This window comes from Apostichopus japonicus, chromosome 14 (assembly GCF_037975245.1).
Source record: "Apostichopus japonicus isolate 1M-3 chromosome 14, ASM3797524v1, whole genome shotgun sequence".
Lineage (NCBI taxonomy): Eukaryota > Metazoa > Echinodermata > Holothuroidea > Aspidochirotida > Stichopodidae > Apostichopus > Apostichopus japonicus.
Genome location: NC_092574.1, coordinates 25,930,760 through 25,946,584, shown reverse-complemented (window position 1 = coordinate 25,946,584; position 15,825 = coordinate 25,930,760). Strand labels below are relative to the sequence as shown.

At 37.1% G+C, this 15,825-nt stretch overlaps 1 protein-coding gene across 3 annotated transcripts in view; it reads left to right on the top strand.

Moving 5' to 3' along the window:
- Positions 1–15,441, top strand: part of LOC139979856 (acid-sensing ion channel 1C-like) — a 28,267-nt gene extending 12,826 nt beyond the window's left edge. For 2 of the 3 annotated variants that reach the window (XM_071991012.1, XM_071991011.1), the window contains exons 5-11: positions 4,638–4,781; positions 5,451–5,549; positions 7,331–7,478; positions 9,700–9,780; positions 10,959–11,109; positions 12,583–12,674; positions 13,700–15,441. In XM_071991012.1, coding sequence (XP_071847113.1) covers positions 4,638–4,781; positions 5,451–5,549; positions 7,331–7,478; positions 9,700–9,780; positions 10,959–11,109; positions 12,583–12,674; positions 13,700–13,818 — 834 coding nt within the window. In that variant the 3' untranslated portion in view covers positions 13,819–15,441. The remainder of the gene's footprint in view (positions 1–4,637; positions 4,782–5,450; positions 5,550–7,330; positions 7,479–9,699; positions 9,781–10,958; positions 11,110–12,582; positions 12,675–13,699) is intronic. The other variant, XM_071991013.1, reaches the window with a different exon arrangement.
- Positions 15,442–15,825: the final 384 nt, after the last annotated feature.

The window sequence follows — 15,825 nt, the reverse complement described above, 5'->3', positions numbered from 1 at the left end:
TTCCGATTTATAGTTTATCCATAAAATGCAAACTAAAATTGTCACGATTCTCAGGAAAATAATCGATCTGACATTCTCAAGATTAGTAAGAAACTGGTACACAATTCAACCCGGAATTTCCTCTATTCTGATGAAAGGGGAGGGGGGGGGGGTCGGGAGGGCATTGTGAGGGGTACTTAACACAGTTCTAAGTGGAGGTGTCATAGTCTGTACAAATGATAGGTTATGATATAACCGTCATAAGTAGAATCCGTAAATTATTCAATCAAAGGCAGACGAGTAACTACAAATTCCTCTCGTTTCTTGTCTGTTTTCTGGATTGTAGCGAATGAAACTATAGTGTGTGTTCCCGGAAGGTTACAGGATATATATACAGCGTGCTGTCTCTTCTGAGTGCCAATCCCGCGTCAGAGAAATAGACAAACAAAATAAAGGGGGAAAGTCAAAACGAAAACAAACAAAGCAAAATGTCTAAATAGTGATTGATATGATATATTTTGCTGGATATTGGTCCTTAGTCGATAGAACATACAATGGATCTTACACGTGATCTTACACCCAATGTACATGGCTTGGTCAGTTTGTACTGTGAATAAGAGACAACCGTTAATCAGTATAAACTGAAGTGTGTTATAACACTGTAACACATGTTATACATGTCAGCAGCTGCTACTGTGTACTCAATGTACATGGCTTGATCAGTTTGTACTGTGAATAAGAGACAACCGTTAATCAGTATAAACTGAAGTGTGTTATAACACTGTAACACATGTTATACATGTCAGCAGATGCTACTGTGTACTCAATGTACATGGCTTGATCAGTTTGTACTGTGAATAAGAGACAACCGTTAATCAGTATAAACTGAAGTGTGTTATAACACTGTAACACATGTTATACATGTCAGCAGATGCTACTGTGTACTCAATGTACATGGCTTGATCAGTTTGTACTGTGAATAAGAGACAACCGTTAATCAGTATAAACTGAAGTGTGTTATAACACTGTAACACATGTTATACATGTCAGCAGATGCTACTGTGTACTCAATGTACATGGCTTGATCAGTTTGTACTGTGAATAAGAGACAACCGTTAATCAGTATAAACTGAAGTGTGTTACAACACAGTAACATATGTTAGACTAGTCACCAGATACTACTGTGAAAAAAAAACTACTAACAGACGAATTCATTATTCAAGGGCTGTTTCAACCATAGTCTTGGCAAAGTCATTTATAACACTCTTTTGCTCGCGTGCAAACTATATACCTGCTTCAGAGTCAGTTTCTGCCTATCATGAATGTGCTGGCACATTGTATTATACATTCCCTATGATCTGTTCCTAGTATCAATCGAAGCGTTGCAGGGGGGCTTTCTCTAGGCAGTACAGCAAATAGATACAGGAAAATAGCTTTGTGAAAAAGAAAGGTACACTAGGCTGTTCATACTAGGTCTTAACAAGACTATTTCAACTAATGACTGGTTAGGAGTCTAAACAAATATAGGTTTGAAAAGTAAGTATATTGTAAAGATGGTTCGAATTGCAGATTTAAAGCGTTTGGCAGTAAAGTGTCATCCACTGTGGACGAAATTGTTGGTGAAAACCTTTAGAGTAGTAGTCTGGTTAATTCAGTCAATCACGTATATGATTGTGTGCTACGTATTTTCTGTTTGTAAGTCCTCAGTAGCAACTGCCCATAAATGTAACATATGTTAAGAAATTATAACACAGATCAGTTTTAACTGATTAACGGGTACTCACCTTTACCAGTTTTTAACTGATAAAACCATCAGTATAGGCTGGATATTAAAGGGTGTGAAGACTCGCGCAAAAAGAAACGTCTAATGCCGGTAATCTGACCTAACTTCGAATGAGGTGTAATAGAAGTGTTAGACACCACCATCGTTCCCAGAAAATACACACACAGCTTGCTACCGTCGGTAATTATAGACACTAGTGTACAGTCAGTACATACAGCTGCGGTCAATTCCCACAGTCAGTGTACAAACGATACAGCAATGGACATCTCAGGTCCGGCTAAAGATAACAAGGTATCACGTTTCATTACTGTCTGCATTTTGTAGCGACACGAACAAAATGTCACTTGCAAGCAACAGAAAGTTAACTTTATAAAGATGGCGGCATGCTGTTTGGGGCGAGTCTTCAATGCCTTTAAGGACACTGGTTTTTTATCCATTAATTGTCCTTGCTCTTTCTAAACAAACAAAGACATAACACACACAAAAAAGCCCTATATTATAAGTATCCAAGCGAGACAATTTGATTGGTTTTGACTATCTTTGATTCTGCCTATACACAGTGTCTGATCTTTAAGTATTTTCAATTATCCAAATGCACATTAGAAGGCGCCATGCTTCATAAGTCAAATGAACTGAAACTTGCATGTCTGGAATTTAAAGACCTTTAGAAAGCAACATTTGATGAAGGTCTTTAATCGAGATTTCGCGAGCTTTATCATTTCACCTTCATCAATATCTTTATTTAACAGATTAAAGTACTACGGACGCCTATAGCCAATTTGCCCCATATGCAATACATTTTGTTGTGTGTGATAATCTTATTCAAAATCTGTTAAAGCTTTTGAAAAGATCTTTTCGTTTCCAAGAGATACACATTTGAAGTTTTGATCAATCTGGGAAACTCATTTAAATATGTGCAAACTATGACGTAGAGTGTTGAGTATCAACATGTCTTATTTAGCCCTTCACAAGTTAACCCCTAACTATACAAACCCACATATATCATATGAATAATGTCATAATGTGATGTTCTTATTTTCAAAGAAGACAATAAAATATTTCAAAAATTCGCCCTAGGCCACGAATCTGTGGGCAGTGTCTTTTAAACGAAGGTTGTGAAAACAAATGGATAACATAACAGAAAATAAGGCAGTCACTCCCTTTACATCACCAATGTGCATAATTAGATAATGTTTACTCATAAATAAAACACTATATATAGAAAAGACTTGTAAAATATTCAATCTTAGATGGATGTTGATGGGAGTTGCAGCTGCAGTAGTACATATCGTGCCACGTAACCCTCTCCCCTGCATGGGAGCCTCTACTGGGGCCGAATGCTCCCGTTTGGGGGGGGGGGGCTCCCGTTTTTTTTTGGGCAGCCTTCGCCACATTGTACTGGCTCCAGTTTATTCATTTATTTTTATTAAATATTTTTATATATTTTTCGGGAGCCTTCGTCACCTTGTACTGGGAGTCTCCCGTTTTGGGAATAAATTATCCCCTGAAGCCTCCACCAAATTAATAAAGAGAAGCCATAATTTGTTACCAAACCAGCAATAGTTGCAAGACCTACCAATGCGTTTAACATCAAATGCGTTTAACATGCGTTTAACATACTGCAGAGGGGAATGTATATACACGTACACGCTATATCATCCTAGCGCTATACCGTTTCTAACATAAGTCGCATATAGTACCAAACCAGCAATAGTTGCAAGAACTGCCAATGCACTAATTAATATCCAGAATGTACTTTCCTTCGTGAACTGTCCCAAATAACTTACGTAACTGTCAAGCGGCACTAAACTAAAACGCTTATCGTATGGAGTGTTAGATGTAAAGAAGATACCGTGCATCGGTGCCAATGTAAGTCAAGATGAAAGAGATTGAAGCAAAACGAGTTGTAACGCGACTAGATGATATATGTCATCGTTATGTTATATATATATATATATATATATATATATATATATATATATATATATATATATATATATATTTAGAGTTGGTTGGTTGGCGTCTATCTTGGCGCAGAGTGATATATGTCCGGGGGACAGAGCGGAATATGTTGAGACTAGTGGAATACTGTAACTCGGAGTTTCACGCGTTGAGCGATGATCGCTATATATAAAGTAATAGTTATATATATGTAAGAGTAATATACATATTTATATAATTATATAATATATATATTTACTAAAGCCCGGGTCACATCCGCGCGATTCAACACGCGATTCAACTCGCAACTAAAATCACGCGCATCAGAAAAGTTGCTTCTGAGAAGTTGCGCTGATTAGGACATTGCTCTATTGCAAATCAACCCAAATCGACGGCGCAACTTTTATTGCGCAACAAGTTGATTACGCGATTCAACCTTCAATTGTATTGCGAGTTGAATCGCGTGTTGAATCGCGCAGATGTGACCCGGGCTTTAGAGTAATATATATATTTATATATATATAACTCTTTATAACTCTTACAAGCTAAAACGAAGGCTTCCGAAACAGCCCGAAACAGGAGACGGCCCCGAAAAAAACGGATACCTGCGGCTTCCAGAGGGATATTCCCAACATAACGATGACATCATATTATATCGTAATCACAAAAAAACGTGAGTCCCCGAAACGGCTCCCCAAAAACGGGAGACTCCCTGTACAAGGTGGCGAAGGCTCCCCAAAAAACGGGAGCCCCCGAAAAACCGGGGCTTTCGGCTCCCAGTCGAGGCTACGGGGGGGGGGGGGGTTGAAGTGGCACGATATATACTACCCTTGTATATATCAAGAAGAATATTAGCTACACTATAGCGGCTCAGTTGATTAATTCTTGTTCGAAACCGAGATGCTCGTATTAATTATTTTATTTTTCAACATAGATTTGTTTCACTTTCAACGGAGATAGGGATTCTGGGAGAAGGCTGACGGTTAGTCAGGCGGGAGCTTCCCAGGGATTGCGGCTTAGGTTATCGGCAGAACAGGATGAGTATTATTGGGGATACTACACTGCGGCTGGATTTAAGGTAAGGCAAGGGGAGGGGAGGGGACGGGGAGAGTGTTGGGAAAGGTGGTAATAGTCATAAGGATATTTATTGATTGTTGTAGGAACTTATTTCGAAAGTAAAGTAATTTTAGAGAAGTAGAAAAAGCGCCTTTTTGCTTTCTCTCAACTTATTGGTCGATTTAAAGTATATCTCCTGATGCAGAAAGTTGTAAAATATTAGGAATCCATAATTATAACAAAGTGATAACAAATTAATGACGAAATAAAGGCATTATGCACTGCTTTTCGTGACCTTCGAAATGGTGTGGCAAGCACAGCCAGCTAACCGCTTTCATTGTAAAAAAAATTAGAAATTAGAAATTAATCGCAATCATGTATCACATGTTTCAATAAACAGCTACCTTTATTTGGTCAACAACTTATATTTTATCTAGTGTCTTTTTAACGGTAATTTCGCATTACTTGATTGTGCTGTTACTAACCACAATTACATTTTATAACCAGAACCACATTCGATATGAAATCATCGTCAAATATCTATATACTTATGGAAACTTTTGACCAATACAAACTCACTGAAAGTTTAATGGGCCAAATGGGGTGGAAGGGGAGGGGAGAGGGTCATGAATACAGCAAAGATTTAATTCATTAAATGATTCTTACACATATTTCACGTTCTACGTTCCAGTTATTCGTGCACCCACAAGGGGAATTCCCTCTCGTGGACCAACTCGGCGTTTCATTTTCTCCGGGTTTCGAGACCTCCTTTAGAATTAGTGATGTCATTGTAAGTATATAGGGCAACGGTTTACATATTATTTGTTACATCCTTATTCATGCTATGTTATTATTTGTCTCACATTACAGCCGTTTCGTTTACCTATTGTACAATTACTACCTTTGACGTGTACCCCATGAATTCACTCGCTAACGGGAAGGGGTAATGGAAGTGGGTACAAGTTAATAGGAGTGGAGAGGGCAGGAGAGTACATGGGAGTGGGTATACGCGGAGCTGGGTTCTCCTTGCATACCAAGAACGTTCATGAAATGGACCATAATAAAGTGTGACCACTCAGTATCCAAGACTTCTTTGTTTTGAGGCTATTTTCACTTTCGTTTCGATGACATGTTGATTGTGTACGGTGTGAGATAACTTAGTAATTAATTAAAAATATGACCTGTGTTTTTATTTTGAAGATTAATATCAAATATTATGATGTCATCGGAGGCGGACTCAGGATTTTAAGTAAAATGAGGGGTGTGGCCTTGCGGTCTTTGAAACCTTCTACCATGTAAGGAGGGGGTGGGAGGGGGAGGGGAGGGTGGCTAAGACTGGTCCTACAATTGTAGCCGGAAAAAATATATATTCTGTGGCATATTTAGGTTATAAATTGTAAGGTTTATAAATAGGTCCACATGCATGGATGTGCTTATATAACCCTTTTTGTGTCTCTGTGTGTGTTTCCTGTTGAAAAGAGGGTGCATAGCACTGGATCTGCGCCAGATCCAGGTCATGTTATAATAAAAACAAATTAAATATGTATCTCTTTCGAGATCCGGCTTAAGGAATCAAAACTGATTTCGAGTTGGTTAGCCTCATATTGAAAGAGAACTTACTTCCAGCTGTGTTTCTCTCAGGTGGGTGCCTCCTTCAGTTTCCATCATATTCTCGTAATTCGATGCAGAGCTGATATAGGAACACCCGTCTTTATATACCTGTACTCACCTTCATCACATTGAACTTTTTCCGTCAATGAACTATCATCCTTTTTTCTTTCGCTTTCTTTCATCGCTGTGGTGCCTTCATCAGGAGAGTGTCTTCTATAACAAACATAACAATTAGGTATTTCTCTAACGTCACAATACATGTCGTTCATCAAGCATTACACTTAGAAATATTATAGCTTAACATATGTTGACAAGAAGATGGATATAAAGGACAAACCACAGAAGGCATGAACATTCCAGTGGTGTGACCCAGCTGTCTTTGTTTGTCATTTGTACTGTGTTCTTCGGTTACCGATATATGCATATTAATGTTATCTATTATTACAGGTCCCAACGTCTTTCTTTTAAGTTTATATATATATATAAATATATATATATATATATATATATATAAATGTATAATATATATATATATATATATATATTTATATATAAATATATATATATATATATAGATATTGAAATAAAGCTAAAGGCGGCAACAGTTTACAAACTTAACAACTTCAATCCATCGAGCTCTCTCCTTCCCCTGAGACCCTCAAATCAACTCTGAAGACTCATCTGTTTCTAGAACTCAACAACCTCTAATTGATATTTATCTTGTGCTATATTATTCTTTGTCTCTTATTTGCTTTGCCTTTTATCACTGTGTAAGTTTTACTGGGTCACTGCCCCACGTGTGCGATGCACATAGCTTGCATGACAACACGTCAAAAAATAGTAATTCGGTCAACGGTCGACAAGTAACGCAACGTTATGTGTTGAAGAAAACTATCAAGTTATGAAAATGATAATTAAAAGGAAAACATCTCTTCCTTTTTCATTTTTTTTTCATTGCAGAGCAAAAGTTTGCCAACACCATACAAGTCTAACTGTTCCGACGCCAAACTCCAGTACTCTCTTAACTATTCTACGGAAGCTTGTTGGTTCGAATGTGAGGCTAAGATTGTAACAGAATTTTGTGGTTGTCGCTATTATAAGTACCCAGGTAATTTGCTTTTTAAGTATTAAGTTTTTAGTAAAAATTAAGATCGCCACAAGTTTATTCGCACAACTGTCCAAAAACAACCCGTTTGCGCTAACCGATAGCATTCTATGTGACCTCCATTCACCATCCGCCCCCACCCCTCGCTCTCTCACCCCTCCCCAACGATTCTTAAATTCCTGTTGCTGTCTCAGTTTCTCATTACCGTCTCGTTTATGTAAATGCTGTTAAGAGTTAGCTAGAGAATACGCATGAGACAGATGAGAATATTACAGCCAATAGGCGTAGGAGGCGGGGACTTAGGAGGTGGGGCTGGGGGCTGCAGCCCCCAACCAAATTTTTTGTGAAAATTCTGGCAATATGCTAAGAATTTCTTTTGAAGAAAACTAAATTGCAATGGGTTTTTCAATGGTTAAATTTATATTATTATTATCAGTATTATTACTTCCCCCAAAATGATAACTAATATGGAAGGCTAATAACACGACAATTGATTGTATGTAATTGGCATGCGATGTAATAACCGATGCATGCATATATATGATATGTACATTAAGATGTTGAACGCGCGGTGCGCGCAAAAAAATGTTGTTTATATTTTTCGGGCAAGTCGTTACAGCCCCCCCCCCCCCAAATCAAATTGGGCTCCTACGCCTACGTTACAGCCTGTTGCTGCACACAACTTGTTCTCTCTACAAGAGTATAACAGAGACTGAGGATAAACTGTACAGTAACAGAACAGTACAGTACAGCACAGTACAGTACAGTAACAGAACAGTAGGCTACAGTAACAGAAAACAAGATTACTTTAAGGTAGGACACTAACAATACAACCTGATTAACCTAACAATAGTCCGAAGCAGAGCTGTAACAAAAGGCACTTAACTGATCCACAAACTGCATTCCTTCTTACTACACATACAATAGAGCTACGAACTTAAAGGTACATATACAAGATTAAATAGAATGTGAGACTACACTTACCAACAAATGTATGCAAAGAATGACTTCATATTGCTTCAGTTGGAATGGCAAAAAGGAACTTTTTTTACAACTCTCGGAAATTGTCCACTTTCTTCTTCTTAAATCTTTTATTAGAGTATTACTTACTGTACTGTCAAAACAAGCGAGATTGTTCGAATATCAGATCATTGAAAAATGACAGATTAGGTTAAAATTGATTGGAAAAGAATTAGCTGTCTGGTTGCTGGCAGTTGGGTGGGTATGTTCATACAGCTTAGTGCACCCTCGTGACCGTGACTCAAAGAAGATCACGCGCACAAATCGGAATATATAGTAATTATTATTGCAAGAAAGAAAAAAAGCACTACGAAATTATGAATTGTTAAAGATGTATTTCACTCTTCAGGTTGCACCACTCTAACGTATCCATGTAAAATTATAATAAAAATAAAATAACTAGAAAAAATGCTTAACGGGAGATTACAATGTCAGACAATGAAACACTATAGAAAAATATTTAAAAAAAAAAACCAATTTGATCCCATCTCCATATCCCTCCTAAATCGAGAATTTGATGAATAAATGTAACTAATTTTAATTGACTTACCCTCGATTCTACCAGGAAGTGGTTCACTTTATGTGGTATGCGAATGTCATCAGGCCAGATGTAAGGCGCGGGTGTAGAGGGCTGCACAAGCCCCTCCCCATTTTTTAAACCCCACGCAAGAAACATAAAGGCACTATTAGCACAACCTTACATCATCATCATTATCATCACCATCACTATATTAATCGCCATCATCAGCATCACCACAATAATCGCCATCGTCACCACCATCATCACCATCATCATCATCACCATCGTCATCATCATCGTCGTCGTCGTCACAATTACCATCATCACCATCATCATCATCATCATCATCATGATGATCACCATCAACATCACCACCATCATTACCATCGTCATCACCACCATCACCATCATGATCACCATCGTCATCATCATCATCATGATCACCATCAACATCACCACCATCATCATCATCATCACCATCATCATCACCACCATCACCATCATGATCACCATCGTCATCATCATCATCATGATCATCATCATCACCATCATCATCATCGTCATCATCATCACCATCATCATCATCATCGTCATCATCATCATCATCGTCATCATCATCATCATCATTGTGTATTTTGAAACAGCTTTACTAACACCGTTTCTCTGTATGGATTCTTTTCCAAGACAAAATTATCTTTCCACTACTAGGTCCTGTACCTCTATGCAGTCCCAGGCAAATTGTACAGTGTGTTCTACCAGCGCAAGGTAAGTAACTGTTTATACAAATTAATCATTTCAATTAAAGAAATGTCCCGGCTGAATAAATTTTCAAAAAGTAATATTGCGCTTAATAGTTACCTTCTTCTGCTCGCTCAATTCTCATCTATGCGAATGGGTGTTGTTTGTCTAAGCAGTTAATACTTGACAAGAAATATGCTGTTTGTGCCAAGAAAGATGTTAGTAAACTCTCAGTGCTAGAGAGAAATGTGCTGTTTTGTTTTTAACATTGAAATCGCTGTTATTATGTTCTATATAGATTAAAATGAGTTCATATCACAGCCTTCCATTTACACGATTGTAAAATGTAAAAACAAACAACATAACTCGTTATAATTGTATAATCCTACTTAATCGAGACCAAAGGGGAATAAGAACCTCTAAAACAATAGCAAACAGTTCAAGTCATTTGGTTTTTGAATTATTCGTTGATTGTCTGTCATTCCATGTTACTAATAAATTTCAAAGTATTACATACAAAATCACTTTCACTGACTATCAAACGAGTTTTGCAAGAAAATGTTGAAAGCAAATATGATGACAAATAAAAATTTGAAATGAAAATAAAAATTGTCAATTCCTTGGTTGTTAACTTTATATCAACTCTAGTCTGATTATTTTCCCCCAAACTTAGATTGCAATTCATAAACTTGAGACATATTCTATAGCATTTGTGACACCATATTACATATTTAATGCTTCCATTATATTCAAAACAAAATGTCGCCCCCAAACTTGTTTATTATGGTCATATCCGTATGCGAGCCAGCAAATCAAGCTTTCGATGTGTGTTTATACATCATGGTTTAGAAAGATACCTGCATTTGACTATATATAGACAAGATAATATAACGCATCATTTTCATATGAATTTAGTACTGAAAAGTATTAATTTCTTGAAACACAGCCAAGAATGAGTGGTTTATATAAAGGAGGCCGTCAGTAAGTCAAATAGGTAAAGATTGGAGGTTGTTCACCGGACAGTATATGACGTCATTGCGAACAAATTAAATCAAGAATTAACTGTATAAGATCGCACATTGCTTTATCGTACATGGCAGCTGTATCGCTTTACGCGGACCTCTGCCAAACAGACGCTCTTGAATATACTCTATTTACATTCAGACATTGATACACTGGTCTGTGTTTATTTTTCTCTTTGGCAGATTCTTTTAGCGTTTTGAATATTCAGTGCGATTGTCCAGTGTCTTGTATGCATGAATCCTATGACATCAAGATATCGTTAGCTCTCTGGCCTTCAGACTTTGAAACGGAGGAAGTATCCAAATATTATAATCACACGAAAGAGTTTATACGGTAAGCAGTCTCAGTCATGTACGTCAAATCTCAGAATATTTTGCAATTTTGTTAAAGATGAACGGGTAAGGGGTGGGTTTATTGGGGGGCGGGGGGTGGGCGCGAAGGATTAATTTTTAATCACAGATCAGAGCACTCGAACAACGGTAATCACAAAACAATAACTTTGTTGTGACAGCCGTACAACTAGAAGTATATTGTTTCACATACGGCGTTCCTTATATACGGTTCATTTTTTTTTAAATTCTTCTTGGATGGCGTCAGGCAAATTAAGCGGTATGTTTGTATGAAACAAAAGCATGATAAGTGAACGTATATATATTTCTGTGTTTATTGCGAATTTGTATAGTTTTTGTTTTACTTTCTTCTGTCCTTCCTCTTTTTTTGGTCATAACATACACTTTCTAAATATACGGAATTCGCTTTAAAGCAACTTTGATCATGACGTCATTTTCTCGGTTCAGACAGACACTGTTGACTTCTCAGTGTATTCCCACTTAATTAGGCCCTCTTTATGCTAAACACTAGGCCCCCCTCACCCCCTCACCCCCCCCCCAAACAACCGTCTCTCTGTAAAAACATATATGGTAACAGTGGAGAGGAAACGGTACAGGGAGTATAGTAATTCAGTCAGTGTGTTATATGAGTGTAAGACAATGGACCGACAGAGTAAATCATATTGTATTAATTATAGATACTTCGTAAACTAGCCTATAGGCTGAGACCTACTTGCTACAACAAGGTTATCCATCATTGAGCTACATTTGTTTGTATACCACTGTCAACTTTGCGGTTTTAACTTTAAATCTTTATTTATTCAAAAGAGCTAACATCATTTGTAATTGGTATATTTTTATGTGCACTAACTACCATGTTACTAATGAACGGGGGAAAATAGGTATGTTCTAATTATATAGCGAATTTCACATTTCTTAAACTTGTAAGTCCAGCGTCTTTAACTGTTTAATATTTTTGCGTTGATCCTGATAAACGCGTGCAAACAGTCGATCTCCTATACTAAAGTCACATGACAATGCTGATATATATTACACGTTTTGAATCGCTGCATGAATGAATTTCACAACCAAGAATGACGACAAGAAACAAACAAAATACAAAATCGATGGAATTGAAATCTCAGATCTGCTCTCTGTGTTTTAAAAGGCAATTTCCTGACAAACAAAATTGATTTTTGAAAATGAAACCTTTAATTTAGATTGAGTGCTTTGTGTCAACTTCTTAAATGACACCCCCCCCCCCCTGTATTGTGCTTTGTCATGGTGGAAGACAATACAATATAATACATTTATAGATACATAACATAAGACTTACATCATGACACTGTGAAATTTAGTGATTATGGTCAAACTTTCTTCAATTTTCGAGTCTTGATTTTTCGGTAAAAAAAGAATTGAGTAAAATCATAGGTCATTGTAATATTCTTTGTCTTTTCTTTTGTTATATATATGTTAGATCGAATTATCTGGAGGTGAATATATTTTTCGACATTCTCGGATATCAGCAGATTCTACAAGTACCTAGTTATGATTTCCTTGCACTTCAAAGTAAGTCAATAATATGACAGTTATTATTCTGTTTTTAAAAGTAATTCGAAGCTTCATTTTAACAATGATTCACGAAACACGTAAGGCAGTACTGCACATACAGAAATTAAATGCAAGAGCAAAAACAGCCTAATAGCGGTACGAAGTGTGGGAGAAGGGATGGGGTGTGGGGAGGGAGCTGGAGAGGGGAGAGGTGTAGGCCGGGAGGGGTTGTGGCAAACATATTTAAAGAGGAGAAAACAGCTTTTACTCATTGGTCAAATAATCAAAATGATATGCACAAATTCTAGCTTCTCATCATATACATTTTTGGTTACTGTAAATACGAAAGGAATGAATCAGATCTTCCATGTATATTTAACAATTGTGTTGTACTCATAAACTCATCTGTACTCATAATTTCATTTATACTGATTTGTGCTCTCTCAATCACTCACGCACTTATATATATATATTGTATACTCATCAATTCAATTTTTACTCACATAATATGTTGTTCATATAGACTCTTTGGTACTCACTTTACTTCATACATTTATTCACATCCTCAAGAATACTCTCACATACTCATGAGTACTCTAATCAAATATACACAATTGTACTCATTCTCATACTTGTACTCATTCTCACATAATATGTTGTTCATAGACTCTTTGGTACTCACTTTACTTCATACATTTATTCACATCCTCGAGAATACTCTCACATACTCATGGGTACCTACATACTCACCTCTAATCACATGCACACAATTGTACTCATTCTCACACTTTGACACACTGATTTTTTTGTACTCACTCATGCACTCCCACGGGTTCTTACATGTTTGTAGGCTACTCACCATATTCATTTTTGCTCACATACACACTGTAGAATTTACGCTCACACTTTGACTCTCTGGTATTCAGAGTTGTACCACCCACGCATTAACTTGTACTCATGTGTTCATCTGCATTCATATTTAAATACTCATTTCTATACATTATCGTCATAAAGTGACTGATTTTCTGTTCTTTAAATTTCAGGTGACATAGGGGCATACATGGGCCTATTAGGTGGCGCTAGCGTTATAACTATCTTCGAATTTCTAGACTGCTTATTAGCGACAATATCTCGACGTCGAAGACCAGTAGACTTAAACTGAAAGGTCGAATAACTGAAAGTCAAATAAACTAGAAAATTGAAGAGAGAAAGAGGTGGAGAGAGAGTGGTGGAGAGGGGTGGAGGAGGAGGGGGGGGGGGAGCTGTACATACTGCAGCTGTAAAAAACAAAAATATTGTTGGTAAATATATAAAAGTTTATATCAAAGGCGGAATGAAACGAAACCAGAGGACACAAGTAAAATAGACAGATGGACAGACACGTAAATTATTGGAACATTGACTAATGAAGAGGGTAAAATATACACAGAGAAAGAGGACAGTGAGATGAAAGGAAGCAGCAGATGAAAGGGTTACATGAGATGACAGAGGTGCTGGAGACTGAAACTCTACAGCAGGATGTAACAAGGAGATTTGGCAAACGGGTGAAAATTGTGAGAAGACAAATAGAAGAAAAGAGCATAAGAGTGTGGAAGGACAGGGTTGTTGCTGAGAGAGAGGGAAGGGGGGGGGGGGTTGATGGGAGATGGGTGGAGAGAGGTTGAGAGAACGAGAGGGAAAAGGAAGGGAAGGGGTTAGGGAGGGAATTTGTAGGTCGGGAAGGGAAAGTGGGCATAGTCATTCTTGATGGTTGAGACCCCGAGGTTGAATGATACGAATCCATTGCTTCTACAATCGTTCTTTGCTAGAAGCACTGTGTCTTATGTCACCAAACATAAGACACATATGCTAGTTTAGTACGCTGTGAAGGTACTACACTGTCTTACTACACACTGCTATGCTCTGATATATTGTTACCAATCCCATGTCCTACCCCCCACCTCCACTGAATCCCCAATCTCACTATGACCCTCACACGAAGTTTGCATAAAGAACATACGGAGGATTATTCATAAAATTGATGAACCTGAGAACACCCATTGCTTCGTTGTCGAATTTAACACAAAAAAATGCCATTTTTATGCAAATGCCTTGCTGAACACCATATATAGCCTTCTCCAACTCTTAGTACGTACCTAAACGCTCTAGGTAAAATCTTCCATTCTGCAAAGTGACTTCCAAGGATTCTCCTAAGAATTTTGTTTTAAAGAAGTTTCCACTTAAAACGGTATATCTCTATCAAAGAATATGTTTCCAGTAAGAATCATCAGTCTAATACCGGTCGGTCAGTAGCGCCATCAACTTAAACAAGTTGGAAATGAGCGGGACATTTATTTTATTTTCACAATAAATAAGAAATATATATTTGCCATGTAACAATAATGGCATTATATCGGACATGTGTATATTTCGGGATACGCTTATAGTGACTTAAAATAATCCATAACCTTCTTTACGGTATAGTTTATCATCAATCGACCATTTCCGTATTATTTATCGTTTTACTTTTGATTACTTTATTTATATTTATTATTATTTTTTTTTTTTTTTTTTGGGGGGGGGGGGTATTCTTTGCGAGTGGAAAATGCCCTTCAGCTCGTGATCACATTGAGTTAGGTAGAAAACTTGGGACGAATAGTAAAACGTGTGAGGTGAACATTTCTGTCATCATTCTGAGTGGGTCGCACGCTATTTGCAAGTTTGAATTAATATTAGAACCTTCAAATACATCTTTATTTATATTTTTATTGTTAATGATAAAAATAAAACCCAACCCTGCAAACATGTTTCTCTCATTTTGTTTTTATTTTGTGTTTAAATATTGCATATTCGGTGTTTCATATAACAGCAATCCGCTTTAGAACATTGAATTCAGCTATAGGGAAGGAGAACAAAAAAAAAGGAGATTACACAGTGCATATATAATATATAGCCTATATGTGCGTGTGTGTAAGTCAGGACGGGGAATGTGGTGCGTGTGGGTGGGGCGGGGTATAGGGTAGTCTACGGTGAGTGTCATCATCATAAGATTCTCCTGAGATATTTAACTACATATCTGGAATTTTCAACATCAAAAATATCGGTTTTAAGAAACGAAGAAGGGCAAATTTATCATTCCCTCAAACCCTTTTGTATGATTTTCGTATAGTTATGTACGTAATTCAAAATA